Here is a 15,457-nt window from a genome sequence, read left to right as displayed (position 1 = left end):
TTGTTAATTTGCATACTGCCTCTGGAACCTTTAGTAAGTTTGTCTAGGGGTTTAAATATCTTATTGATTCAACCTACCAGTTTTTTTGGTTTTCCTGATTCTTTTTATTGTTTTGTTTCTATTTAGTTGATTTCAACCCTGAGTTTGACTATTTCCTGCCTCTACTCCTCTTGGCTGAGTTTGCTTCTTCTGTTCTATATCTCTCAGGTATGCTGTTAAGTTGTTAGTATAAAATCTCTCCAATTTCTTTACCAGTGCACTTTATTGCTGTGAATTTTCCTCTTAGCATTGCTTCCATTGTGTCCTGAAAGTTTGGGTATGATGTGTGAACATTATGATTAAATTCTAGGAAGTCTTTAATTTCTTTCTCTCTTTCATCCTTGACCTAATTATCATTGAGTAGAGAGTTGTTCAGTTTTCACATATTCTGTTGCTTTTGTTGTTATTGAAGACTAGCTATAGGCCATGGTGGTCTGATAGGGTGCATGGGATTATTTCAATCTTCTTGTATCAGTTGATGGTTGGTTTTGTTTGTTTGTTTGTTTATTATTTTTTGCAGTAGAGTTTTTCCTCCATCTTTATTAAATTGGGTATTTCTTATTTACATTTCAATTGTTATTCTCTTTCCTGATTTCCAGGTCAACATCCACTTAGCCCCTCTCCCTCCACTTCTATATGGGTGTTCCCTCCCCATCCTTCCCCCATTACCGCCCTCCCCACAACAATCCCGTTCATTGGGGGTTCAGTCTTGGCAGGACTAAGGGCTTCCCCTTCCACTGGTGCCCTTACTAGGCTATTCATTGCTACCTATGCAGTTGGAGCCCAGGATCAGTCCATGTATAGTCTTTGAGTAGTGGCTGGAAGCTCAGGTTGGTTGGCATTGTTGTTCATATGGGGTCTCAAACCCCTTCAAGCTCTTTCAGTCCTTTCTCTGAGTCCTTCAACGGGAGCCCTGTTCTCAGTTCCGTGTTTTGCTGCTGGCATTCACCTATGTGTTTGCTGTATTCTGGCTGTGTCTCTCAGGAGAGATCTACATCCTGTTCCTGTCAGCCTGCACTTCTTTGCTTCATCCATTTTATCTAGTTTGGTGACTGTATATATATGGGCCACATGTGGGGCAGGCTCTGAATGGGCGTTCCTTCAGTCTCTGTTCTAAACTTTGCTTTCCTATCCCCTCCCAATGGTATTCTTGTTCCCCTTTTAAAGACGGAGTAAATCATCCACATTTTGGTTATCCTTCTTGAGTTTCACGTGTTCTGTGCATTTAGGGTAATTCGAGCATTTTAGCTAATATCCACTTATCAATGAGTGCATGTCATGTGTGTTTTTCTGTGATTGCATTACCTCACTCAGGATGGTATTTTCCACTTCCATCCTTTTGTCTATGAATTTCATAAAGTCATTGTTTTTGATACCTGAGTAGTATTCCAACACAATTGGTAGTTGTTTTGTGACCAGTTATATTGTCAATTTTGGAAAAGGTACCATGAGGTGTGGAAAAGAAAGTGTATTCTTTTGTTTTAGGGTGAAATGTTCTGTAGATATCTGTTAAATCCATTTAGTTCATGACATCTTTTAGTTTCACTGTGTCTCTGTGCAGTTTCTGTTTCAATGATCTGTCCATTGGTGAGAGTGGGGTGTTGAAGTTTCCATGATTATTGTGTTGGGTTCAATGTGTGTTTTGAGCTTTAATAAAATTTCTTTTACAAATGTGGCTGCCCTTGCATTTGGGGCATAGACGTTAAGAACTGAGATTTTCTCTTCGTGGATTTTCTCTTTGGTGGATATGAAGTATTCTTCCTCATCACTCTTGAAAACTTTTGGTTGAAAGTCTATTTTATGGAATATTAGGATGGCAACTCCAACTTGTTTCTTTTGACCATTTGCTTGGAAAACCTTTTTCTATCCTCTTACTCTGAGGTAGTCTCTGTCTTTGTTATTGAAGTGTGTTTCTTGTATGCAGAAAAAGGCTAGATCTAGTCTGCTAGCTCATGTCTTTTTATAGGTGATTTGAATCCATCGAGAGATATTAAAGGCAAATGACTGTTAATTCTTGTTATATTTGCTTTCGTAGGCAGCGTTATGTGCTTGTGGTTTTCTCCTTTTGGCTGTGTCTTGAGATGCCTAATGTCTTCTCTTTTCTTTGGTATAGGTATGTTCTTTGTATTCGAGTTTTCCTTCTGAGATACTCGTGAAATATTTTGATTTCACCATCTATGTTGAAACTTTTGCTGGTTATAGTATCCTGGGCTGGAACTTTCGTTCTTTTAGAGTCTGCATGACCTCTGACCAAGCTCTTCTTGCTTTCGTAGTCTCTGTTGAGAAGACTGGTATAATTCTGATAGGTCTGCTTGTATGTTACTTGTTCCTTTTCCCTTTAAGCTTTGAGTAGTCTTTCTTTGTTCTGTGTGTTCAGTGTTTTGACTATTATGTAATGAGAGGATTTTCTTTTCTGGTCCCATTTATTTGGTATTTTGTAAGCTTCTTGTACAATTATTGCCATCTCTTTCTTTAGGTTGCAGAAGTTTTCTTCTATGATTTTGTTAAAAATGTTTTTCAGGTCGTTTGAGTTGGGAATCTTCATTCTCCTCTATTTCAATTATTCTTAGATTTGGTCTTTTCACGGTGTCCTGAATTTTCTGGATGTTTTGGGTTAGGAGTATTTTTATGTTTTGAATTTTCTTTGACTGTTGTGTCATGCATGTAGTCAACTTTCTCAGGCTTGAGTTTTTGTTCTCTCATCTTTTGTAGGGTTGTGTGTGTGTGTGTGTGTGTGTGTGTGTGTGTGTGTGTGTGTTTGTGTATGTTTATGGTTTAAATTTGTATAACAGAGATAACTTATTTTCTCCATCTATGATGCTTGAAAGTTTTGCTGGTCTAGGTTGGCATCTGTGGTTTCTTAGAGGCTTAGTCTTTTCCCCTTAAATCTTTTAATATACTTTCTTTGATCTTTGCGTTTATTGTTTTGATTTTTATGTTGTAATGTACTTCATTTTCTGGTCTAATCTATTTGGTGTTCTGTATGTTACTTGTACCTTTATAGGTATCTCATTTCTTAGTTTAGGAAAATTTTCTATGATTTTGTTGAAAAAATTTTCTTGACCTTTGGGTTGACTGCTTCTCTTTCCTTTATATATATTATTCTTGGGTTTGGTCTTTGCATAGTCTCCCAGATGTTCTGGATGCTTTGTTTTAGGGTATTTTTTGATTTAACTTCTCTGACAGATGTTTCAGTTTCTTCTATTGTATTGTCGATGCTTAAAATACTCTCATCTACTTCATATATTCTGTTGGTAATGCTTGCTTCTGTAGTTTCTCTTTGAATTGTTTAATCTTTCACTTCCAGAATTCCCTAAGTTTGTGTTTTCTCTTTTGTTTTTATTTCTAATTTTGGGTCTTCAACAGTTTTATTTATTTACTTCTACTTTTTTCTTCTCCTTGGATTTCTTTAAGGGATTTATTAATTTTTTCCTTAAGGATCTCTGTCATGTTCACAAAGGCTGTCTTAAAATCTTTTTCTTGTGCTTCAGGTGTTGGGATATTGAATTCTTGCTACACTAGAATAGCTGGGCTTTAGGGGAGACATACTTTATAGACATCTGGGTTTAGGATAATTATATGTCTAATTGATATTTTTTCAACTCTTTTTGGGTCAGTGTTTTGTTTCTTGGCTTCTATGTACTCTGAATTTTATTAGAGTGTTATGGTGATATGTTGCCTCTTTTCCTGACCTGCATAGCTGGTATGTTCATAGGGAATGCCTCTTTGTATTGGAGGCTCAGATACTGGGATGAGTTGAGAGAAGGAAGGTTGGAGGATAAATTCTTGTGATTTGTTGCAGATGGGAGTCAGAGAGAAAAGGGATTCCAGGTATAGAGTTGGGGGTGAGACTTGGCTGTTGGATCTCAGGAACAGTAGGAGAGGTATGAGTCTGCCTTCAGCTTACTTGTTGCCCTGGGAGGAACAAACCTTTTGCTTAGCAGGGGATGATTGCTCAGGTTGGGGGTCTGTAAGAAAGAGACAAGTAGGAGGAAGAAGATTAAAAGGTGAAAATGATCTGGCTATTGTGAGTCAGGCAGCAATAAATATATAGCTCCCTGGAAAATGCCCCAAAACTTATTCTACTCCACAGATACATGTAATTACTTTTTTGTAACAGGGTCTTACTATATACCATAGGTTGGCCCAGAATATATGACAATCCTGCCTTTTGAGTGTTTACAAGCCAGTGTTAGGATTACATTATGTGCCATCTTTTTCCCCATCCCACATTTTCCTTCTGTATTGATCTCCCTTCTTCTGTGTTGAACCCCCAAGCTACAATTATTATATTATTATATTTAAAATATTATTTCTATTTATTTTTGTGAATTGTTTGGATGTGTGTTAATGTATTTTGACCATATCCATTCTCATTCTCCCTCTCCAATCACTCCCAAGCCTCCCAAAACATTTTCTTCCCAACTTCATGAACCCACCTAAGTTCAGTTTGTGTTGACCATGGGGCATCTACTAGATTATTGCAAGAAAGCAATGGCCACATTTTCAAAAATCTTCAATTTTTCAAAGACAGGGAAAGAGCAATTCTCAAGTTCATATGGAAAGGCAAAAAACCCAGAATAGCAAAAACAATTCTTAACAAGAAAAGAATGGACAAAGCTCTGGCCCATAATTTTTCCTGTCTGAAAGAAATGCAGGAATGTAAATGGAGAAGAGCCTGAGGAAAAGAAGGTCCAGTGACAGGCCCAAAGTGGGTTTGAGCTCAAGAGGAAGCCCCAAGACCTGACACCATTACTGAAGCTATGGGGTATTCACAATAAGGGACCTACCATGATGGCTCTCCAAAAGACCCAACAAGCAATTAAAAGAGTCAGATGCAGATATGTGCAACCAACAAATGAACATAAGCTGCTGACCCCTCTGGTTGAATTATGGAAAAGCTGAAGGAAGCTAAGGAGGAAGGCAACCCCATAGGATGACCAGTAGCCTTGATTAACCTGGACCCCTGAGATTTCTTAGACACTGGATCACCAACCAGGCAGCATACACCAGCTGAGATAAGGCCTCCAACACATACAGCAGAGGACTCCCTGGTCTGTGTTCAGTCAGAGAAGATGCACCTAACCCTCAAAAGACTGGAGGCTCCAGAATGTTTAGAGATCTGGTGGGGTGGGACATCCTTGTGGAGACTGGGTGGGGGCAGTGTGGGGGCTGGGGAGGAGGTATGGGATGTGGAACTCTCAGGGACGGGGGAAGACTGGGAGGGGAATAAAATCTGGAGGGTAAATATAAGGAAATAAATAAAAAAGAGATTAAACACACACACACACACACACACACACACACACACAAACCTCTTTGGCTCCTATTGTTTATTTCACAGCACTTGTCAAGTGCAAGTGCAAGTAGCTCCTGGGCCTCATGATATTTGCTAAATTTATGCTTGAATGTTATGGAGTGCACTACTGCAGGTAAGCACAGTTGCTTTTCCAAACATGAATTTTCATCTCTTCTTTCCCAGACTCCATGTTATTATTATTACAAACTTACATTTATTCATAACTTCATATAATACTGTTCTTCACCGTCAAGTATTGATTAAAGATATTTCAAAATGTGGTAGTTAACTTTTCATACTATGACAAAAACTTACCCAATCAAACAGGCAATCAAAGAAACAACCAAACAACTAAACAAATACACAAACAAAAAAATCAAGCAAGGAAATCAACTGAAAAGAGGAAAATTTCACTTTGAGTCATAGTTTCAAAGGTGTGGTTACTGGTTCTTGTTATTTTGGGTGTGCTCTCAGGCTTAAACATTGTGGTGAAAGCACAGAAGGCAAAAGTGTTTACTCATAGCGTTTGAGCAAGAGAGAGGAAAAGGGAGAAAGAGAAGAGAGGGAGGAGAGGAGACAAATAAAAAGATATACCCTGCAATGGCATGTGCCCGATGGCCTAAATATATCAAACAGGTTCCATCTCCTAAAGAATCAATCACATTTTGATAGCACTGTTAGCCAGAGACCAAGTTTTCATCTAACATATCAATCCTTTGTTGCCATTTATGATCCAAACAACAGTTAACAAGAAAACATGGCCCGTTTTTTCTTGAAGTCATGTTGTCTTGCCTCTGCTCTTACAGTCTGCCTAGAAATTTTCTCAGAATATTTTTCATAGCATGGATCTGCTAGATGGAAATTCCCGCAGCTTTTATACAGGGTATAGTTACATCTTGAATGTCATGCATAAATCTCATATATATTTTATATTCTTCCATTCTTTTTTTTTGTCAATACTTATCGAATATAAAATCCTGAGATTTTTTTTGGGTGTGTTTTAGCATTTTAAGCAAGTTTCTGCATCTTTCCTGGATTAAATGTTTTTTGATAAATCTGTTCTTATTCTTCTATTAGTTCTTTTGTGTTTAATGTCTTGTTTCTTTTGACTATTTTAAGATTTTATTTTTATCATTGATTGGGTAATATATCATAATTTTACTATGGAGTATAATTTTCTTATACTTGGATTTCATTGGGCTTCTTTGTCATAGAAGTAAATTATTTTTAATCTAGTCAGAATTAATTATGGATGTTAATTCTTCAAATATTTTCTCTCTTTTTCTCTCTGTTCCTTTGGGGATTCCCATTACTAGAAATTATGATACTTAATATTGTTTCTTAATCTGGAAGGGTTTTATTATTTAAATTTCTGTTATCTGTTCTTTTTTGATAATTTTTTACTAACTTAAAGTTCACTAATTTTTCTTATGTAATATCTACTCTTCCATTAATATATTCTAGGAAATTTTTATTTTAGGCATTGCAGTTTTATCTTTAGAAGCCCAGTTTCCATATATGTGCATGCGCGCACACACACACACACACACACACACACACACACACATGCACACACACACACACACACACACACACACACACACACACCACACAGGAACTCATTATGTGACCTAGGATGACCTTAATTTTTTTAACCCTATGGTTTAAGGATCCCCAGCATTGGGATTACAAGAATGCATATGCATATCTTGAAATGAGAGATTACCGTGGTATATCTAGATGGGCATTGTCTAGATATAATTCTTATTCCTTCTCTTTTTCTCTCACTCTCTGTCTCTCTTCTTTTTTCCCTTCCTTTTGTCTACTCCTCCACATTCTCTCTCTTTCCCTTCCTCTCTCTCTCCTTCACTGAATTTGCTTCCCTTGTTACCTCCTATGTGTGTAGTGTCCTGTCCAATGGCAGAAATCAAAGAATAATAGAGTTGAACACATGATATACTCCTCTGGTGCTCACATATATGTATATACACATACCATTTATATACATCATGCACATTCATAGAATGGTGTCTTTGCTAAAATGATAGTGTCACTTAAAAGACTGTACTCCTATTGTGGTCTCTTTTAACTTCCTAAATATGTATTTGTGTGTTTAATTTCTGCTACAAGACTGACATCTAGTGGAAAATGTCTAATCCTTAGTCATGGTCATATTTAGAACAGATATATAGATGGTTGTAAATAAAAGAATAAATCAAGCATAGGTATATCTCCTTGGGCTTTCATATGGAGAGGCCTTACAGACCATTCAATAACAAATGATGAAAACAAGAGGCCATGAATTGGAAGGATGGGGAGGATAAGTATATGAGAGGGTTTGCAGAGAGGAAGGGAAAGAGAGAAATGTTGTAATTAAAATACAGTCACAAAAATAAAACAATAATATACTTAGTATGTAATGAATCTTAAGTTAGTTAAGGAACTGTCTGATCAGGTCACTGGCCTTCTGCCCTGATTTATCAGCCAATCGATCTCAAAGGCTGTTTTCTTGAGTAGCCAGACATTACTTACTGATGTCACACAAGACCAAAAGCATTGGTTTAATTTGTGTCCCTGTGACTCATATTATTGTTAGACTGGCTCTATTGTTGGGTCATGGGGCTATAACACCAAACATGACGTGCTATATTGGAATAATATTTAGCCTTCAAGATGATGGCTTTTCTTTTTTTTTTTTTTTCCCACGGGCTTATAATTTTTTATTAACTTGAGTATTTCTTATATACATTTCGAGTGTTATTCCCTTTCCCGGTTTCCGGGCAAACATCCCCCTCCCCCCTCCCCTTCCTTATGGGTGTTCCCCTCCCAACCCTCCCCCCATTGCCGCCCTCCCCCCATAGACTAGTTCACTGGGGGTTCAGTCTTAGCAGGACCCAGGGCTTCCCCTTCCACTGGTGCTCTTACTAGGATATTCATTGCTACCTATGGGGTCAGAGTCCAGGGTCAGTCCATGTATAGTCTTTAGGTAGTGGCTTAGTCCCTGGAAGCTCTGGTTGCTTGGCATTGTTGTACTTTTGGGGTCTCGAGCCCCTTCAAGCTCTTCCGGTTCTTTCTCTGATTCCTTCAATAGGGGACCTATTCTCAGTTCAGTGGTTTGCTGCTGGCATTCGCCTCTATATTTGCTGTATTCTGGCTGTGTCTCTCAGGAGCGATCTACATCCGGCTCCTGTCGGTCTGCACTTCTTTGCTTCATCCATCTTGTCTAATTGGGTGGCTGTATATGTATGGGCCACATGTGGGGCAGGCTCTGAATGGGTGTTCCTTCAGTCTCTGTTTTAATCTTTGCCTCTCCCTTCCCTGCCAAGAGTATTCTTTTTCCTCATTTAAAGAAGGAGTGAGGCATTCACATTTTGATCATCCATCTTGAGTTTCGTTTGTTCTAGGGATCTAGGGTAATTCAAGCATTTGGGCTAATAGCCACTTATCAATGAGTGCATACCATGTATGTCTTTCTGTGATTGGGTTAGCTCACTCAGGATGATATTTTCCAGTTCCAACCATTTGCCTACGAATTTCATAAACTCGTTGTTTTTGATAGCTGAGTAATATTCCATTGTGTAGATGTACCACATTTTCTGTATCCATTCCTCTGTTGAAGGGCATCTGGGTTCTTTCCATTTTCTGGCTATTATAAATAAGGCTGCGATGAACATAGTGGAGCACGTGTCTCTTTTATATGTTGAGGCATCTTTTGGGTATATGCCCAAGAGAGGTATAGCTGGATCCTCAGGCAGTTCAATGTCCAATTTTCTGAGGAACCTCCAGACTGATTTCCAGAATGGTTTTACCAGTCTGCAATCCCACCAACAATGGAGGAGTGTTCCTCTTTCTCCACATCCTCGCCAGCATCTGCTGTCACCTGAGTTTTTGATCTTAGCCAATCGCACTGGTGTGAGGTGAAAGATGATGGCTTTTCAAACTGGGCTTCAGTTTTCAACATGTGAAATCAGGGGTTTTAGGAAAAAATTTCCAGATGATAGATATAGCTTAAACACAAGATGGTGGTGGTAATTCCTGAAATCTGAACACTCTCATTTTGGAGTCTGTGATGCTATCTTACAATACCAAATTCATCTAAAAATTCTTTTCTTCATTTTTTAGGGCATACTATCCCAGCATGGGCATGAGCAGCCTGAAATTGCTGAAATATGTTCTGTTTTTCTTTAACTTTCTTTTTTGGGTAAGTACTTCTTTTGAACATGTCTGAAACAATAGTCCTTCATTCCTGCTAAGTTGTCCTTTCTTCTCAAGGAAGAGTATAGATTATGCCTGGGTAATATCTAGAACACTTCACTTAGGCATAAATCAGTAATAATTTTCTCCCTTCCTGCCATTGTGGGACACCATAAGCCTACAAAATTGAAAAATATCAGTGCAATTAATAATGAAGGTGTTCAGTCTCTCTGAGGCTTTAAAGATGCATTGCAAATAGTTGGCATCTGTAAGTGACAAATAGACTACAATTTGGGTGTTAAATTCTACTATTTCCTCATCCCCAGTTGCATGGAAAAATATTGACAGAGAATTCATACAGAAGTTCCATTTCTAAATTAAAAGAAATACATCTATGATGACTTCAGCAATATCTTGGCAATTTATATATTCAACAACAGTGTGAAATGGTTTCTTCTATCATACTGGTCAGCATTTGTTATTGATAGTTTTCTTTGACAGTCATTCTGATGGGATGGAATAGAATCTCCATGTAGTTTTGATGTAGCTAGAGATGTTGAACTTTTTTTTCCATATAATTATTGACAATTTGCACTTCATTATGTTAAAACTGTTCATTTCCATCATTCACTTTTGATTAGATTTTTTATTCATTTAGTCTTCTTTTTGTAAACTTCCATATAATATAGCCATTTTACTTCTCGTTTTTGCCTCCAAAAGAATCATAATCGCCTTACGGCAAAGACAGTTGCGAATCCATGTTTGTTACTGCACCATTACCAATAGCTAAACTGTTGACACAGACTAGATATCCATTAACAGGTGACTGTATAAATGCACATGTATAAATGTGGTATATGTGCATACTATATACTTTATTAGCCACAACAAAGAATGAAATCATGCAGAAAATAGGTGAAACTTGAGGTTACTTTAAATGAAATAATTCATTCCTTCTTAGAAAAGTATTTCATCTTCCTTCATTTGTGGGAGCTAAGATAAACAAAAAACATTTAACTAAAAGGGGGACTATTAGAAGAGGGAAGGAGGAAATGTAAAATAGAAAGCAGAAAAGAAAGATTAGTAGAGCAGTGAATATGTTTAAAGTACATTATATGCTTGATTATAGAACTATAACAATGAGAGCTTTTTGTATAATTAGTATGGATTAATAAAAATGTAAAGTTTACAGACACACATATCCTCATGCTTGATAACTTAATATGAAAAAAGGGAGGTAATATCATCAAAAGTTTGGTTTCTTTTCTAGTCTTCTTATCATGATGACCTTCCTCAAAGAGAGTGACTCTTCTACATAGCAATACTCTCCAAAGGAAAGGGCATGTGTGGAAAACTGAGTAGATAAGAGATAGAATATCTGAAGTATTAAGTTAGGCTTCTGTATTGTGAAGGTAGTAGTTCTCTCATAAAGGTTATCTTTTCTTTGTATCTGGAAATGTATAGTAAAAGATATGTATGATTTCATATGAAGAAACCAGTATCTCCTTTCTATTATAATAGTGGGGAATGGAGTAAAGAAGATGAACCCATAAGTCTTGTGTTAGCAAAACCAGGTAACTCTGATCTCAAGAAGGTGAGAATATAAATAATGTGATACTAAGAATAATATTAACCTTAGAATGCCATGATTTCTTCCTTTTAGGTCTGTGGCTGTTGCATTTTGGGCTTTGGGATCCACCTCCTGGTCCAGAATACCTATGGAATACTCTTCCGTAATCTCCCCTTCCTGACACTTGGCAATGTTCTGGTCATTGTGGGCTCCATTATCATGGTAGTTGCCTTCTTGGGCTGCATGGGATCAATCAAGGAGAATAAGTGCCTGCTTATGTCGGTGAGCCATTGCAGCAGTTGTTATATTCTGAGTTTTGGTATATGATGTCTCAAATCTGGGGTAATGAGTTTTATAATATATTACTTTTGGGAAACATCACAATTAAGTTCAGAGAGGCAGGCAGTGATGGCACGTGCCTTTAGTTCCAGCATTCATGAGTCAGAAGCAAATGGATCTCTGAGTTTGAGGCCAACCTGGTTTACAGAGCAAGGTCTACAGGACAGCCAGGGTTACACAAAGAAACCATGTTTTTGGAAAAAAAGAGCAGAGGCAATAAATACACAGGTTACATACTGCTTCTTCTCATTCTTTTGTAAATCAGATGACAACCTATGAAAAAATGCACCCATAGTGGCTTGGGTCCTCCTATACCAGCCAACATAAAGACAAGCCCTGACAAGCATACCCACAGGCTAATCTCATTCAGACAATTTCTCAAGTAAAGATTTTCTTTTCAGTTGATTCTTAATTGTGTCAAGTTTGTAATAAAAACTAACCAATACAGTCTGTGCCTTGTCAATTTAAGACACATGAACACATCACTTTGAGCCATAACTTTTTATCCTTTGTCCCATGTTAATATCAGAATATAAAATATAACCCAATTCCAGAAATTCTCCCAAAGCCTTACAAAATTTTCAAGACTTCAAACTCCAAGATCTTTTAATCTGAGCTCCTATAAAATAAAAAGAAATTATATATTGTAAGCATTGTTATTCTGAAAGAGAAGAAACAGGAAGTAAAAGCAACCATGCCCAAACAAGAAGCCAGCAGTAGGTAGTTTGTAGTTTTGAATATATCAACAATTAATTTTTACATGGCTATGGACTAGAAAAAGAGCAAGGAAAGGTTTATAGGAGAGTTTGGAGGGAGGGAATGAAATGGAAAAAGAATATTATTATATTAAAAATCTAAAAGAAGCCAAAAGAAAAATCAGCAATGTATAGACCAAATCTTGAAGCTCCTATGTCTAGAAGCTGTGCCTTGTATTCTGGGCTCCAAACAACCTGAGTATCCCACCCCTCTAGTTATGTTTCCCGGAGTACACACAGATTCGCTCTTGGGAGCAGGCCAGCTCCACTTTACAATGATAGCTCTCCTTGGTAGATGTTGATAATTCCAGTGCTGTGGGGTCTTCATTGGAACTAAGGCATCACCTCCACTAGTGACCTCTCAGGGCCTCTCTACAAAAGATCCAAATCTGCTGCAAAGTTCCAATACTTAGTTGCTCCCCAGAACCACTTCATGCCTTCAAAATTAGTATCACAGGAATGACTGTTACATTTCCAAATTCTGTTGCAAGCTCAAGATATATTGTTTCCAATTGGGCCAAAGCTATATCAGCCTCTGTATGATGACTCTGAGGAAACAGTTTCTATTGTTCTAATGCAACATAAAGTTGTTTACTTCAGTGTTACTGATCTCTTTGACAACCATAGCTGCTTTTTGCATCCCCACATGAACAGTATAGATAGATTACTAGGTAAAATACTGCACTAAAAAGTCCTCTATCCTGATTGGATCATGCCAGTGAAGTACTGGATGGTTTCCTTCAAGGTGCCAATCGCTGATAAGTCATAGCTTTTTACTGCTCTAGCATGAACACCACACATAAGTTCTGAGCCAAAATGTTACATGAATATCCTTTAGGCCAGTTAACGACTAAGACCAGGATCTGGACCTCCACTCTTAGTAATTCCTTTTTGTTTTTAACATCCCACGTGGCTATTTCATTAATCTCTACCCTCATCACTTAGTGGGATTCTTTTAGATCAAAGTTCCAATATCTTCCTTATTCCTCAAAAAAGTAACATCATCAATTTTATCATAGTAACAGTCCCACTTCCATGGTACCAATTTCTTATTTTATTTTCTTTATTTTGCTGTTATAACATACATTGAAAAAGATAAAAGTTAAAATAGAAAGATATTGGATCTTATTAATACAAGGAGTATAGTCCATTATTTTATGAAAGGAATTTAAAGCATTACATCTTTACAACCAAGAGCAAATAAAGAACAAATACATGAATACTTGGTTACTTGCTGTGTAGTCTCAGATAGCTTTCTTTATTCTTGAACAGTTCAGGTCCAGCCAATGAAATGGTGCTACCAAGTGTCAGGATTGATCTTCCCACTTTAATTAACAATTAAAACAGTCCTCCACAGACATGCCCACATACCAAATTAATCAAGACAAATCCTCAATTTACTGAGGGATTACCACTTAGTTTTAGGTTGTCAAGTTGATAATTAAAGCTGACCATCATAGAACCTCTTACCATCCAAGATATTTATAAACCAGCACTAGTTTGTCTCTTACGGGGCTCCAAAGGATATGGAGAAGACATTACTTTTGTCTGTTGTATCCATTTTACACTATTAATAATGGCTCTTGTGACCGTCATGTCCTTCCTCTGCATCTTACTTTTCCTGGATGTCTGATTAAAATTAGGTATCATCTTTCTGCATAAATTCTCATGTAAGAACATACTTCAGGGTCTGACAGTAATTAACTAATGAAAAAGAATCAGTGGGTTATTTTTACCATGGTGACTCCCCTCCCACAATGGCATAGAACTCTTCCTGAATTCATGCACAAAGTAGCCTTTATAGTAGCAGTGACCCAATTAAGGCAAGGATCTTGTCTGAAGTCCTTGACTTCTGAAAATGGAAAAAGTTTGCAGCAGTTATCTGTCAAATAACCAGCCTGAGGAGTATTATAAGGCTTAGATTTTTTCCTACTATCATAGGAGTAGAAGAGACTCACATTTCCTAGTGTACTAAAGACAGAGGTTGGGAAACAATGCCTCCATTCTTATGTGTTTCCAGTTTGCTTATCTCTTAAGTCATATGATCAATTTTCTCTTGTAGATCAACACTTAAACAAGAGTCAAGATCAACAATAGTAATAACAATAATTTTTAAAAGAAGTCTATTATCAAATAGTTTTCAGACAGATAGCAAATGATAGGTGATATCAGGGACAGAAGAAATGACTTAAGCAGTCAAAATGGTGTTTAAGTTTTTTAAAAAGATGAACAGTGAGATTGTAAAAATTTTTGCATGTGAAAATATCATACAGGGGTTAAAATTCTAAATTTGAAAGCAAAATGACTTAGAACTATAATTAGAGTCCTTCTTTCCTTCCTCTGTACAAATATTTTTCTAAGCTACATCACTGCCCACACTCTATCTTGAGCTAGACTTGATCTAAGTTATGGGACCAGGACCCAAATACATATTTTAGTTTCCTCATTTTTTTGCTCTACTGTTTCACTGGGCTGATACTAAAACACTGATTCAACAATGTTAGAATAAAGTCAGAGGGTACCTTATCTTCCCTATGGAGTTCAGCTGTACTAAATGAACACATATTCCTCATCAAACAAGAGAGGACTTAAGCCCCGAGGAGGCAGAAGTTCAGTTCCTATACATAATTGTGTGTGTGTGTGTGTGTGTGTGTGTGTGTGTGTGTGTGTGTCTGTGTGTGTGTGTCTCTGTGTGTGTGTATGTGTGTGTCTGTGTGTGTGTGTCTCTGTGTGTGTATGCATGTGTACATGCACACACATTTGTAGATCTGTTTGCTCCGAAAGCAGAGAGGGGTAGTTCAGAGCAGAATCCATGTTCTGATAATTTCTCTCCTTTATCACAGTTCTTTGTTCTGCTGCTGCTTATTCTCCTTGCTGAGGTGACCTTAGCCATCCTGCTCTTTGTGTATGAAAAAAAGGTAAGTTATGAAAACATGGTCTACTCTCTTATTGCTGAGAAGGGGAATGCACAGTGTCAGTAAAACAAAATTAGTACTAAGTCATCCAAATGAAGTAAGAGAATGAGAGATCAACTGCAATTTAGAGAAAAAAAGTCATGAAGATTATATTTGAGTGATGCCTTGAAAGATAACTAGAGAAGATGAAGCAAGCTTGTCTTCTTTTTGCCTACTTTTCTGTGTTCCTGCGAGTCTTCTTAGTAAGGTTTGGCCTTGACTTTGGTTGTAACGTTTTTCTTTTTAAAACTATAGTTCTGGAAGGATAAAAGTCCATTAGGTATATCTTCCTTAGATAATCATATAG

At 37.3% G+C, this 15,457-nt stretch overlaps 1 protein-coding gene across 2 annotated transcripts in view; it reads left to right on the top strand.

Annotated features, from left to right (window-relative positions):
• Positions 1 to 15,457, top strand: part of Cd53 (Cd53 molecule) — a 47,453-nt gene that overhangs the window by 19,330 nt on the left and 12,666 nt on the right. Inside the window, 3 exon segments of one of the 2 annotated variants that reach the window (NM_012523.2) lie at positions 9,461 to 9,539; positions 11,196 to 11,384; positions 15,040 to 15,114. In NM_012523.2, coding sequence (NP_036655.1) covers positions 9,477 to 9,539; positions 11,196 to 11,384; positions 15,040 to 15,114 — 327 coding nt within the window. In that variant the 5' untranslated portion in view covers positions 9,461 to 9,476. 2 annotated transcript variants of the gene reach the window in all.

Source organism: Rattus norvegicus, chromosome 2 (assembly GCF_021556685.1).
Source record: "Rattus norvegicus strain SHRSP/BbbUtx chromosome 2, alternate assembly SHRSP_T2T, whole genome shotgun sequence".
In the NCBI taxonomy this organism is placed as follows: Eukaryota; Metazoa; Chordata; class Mammalia; order Rodentia; family Muridae; genus Rattus; species Rattus norvegicus.
The sequence above is the reverse complement of the archived record's forward strand: the minus strand, read 5'-3'. Positions and strand labels throughout refer to the sequence as shown.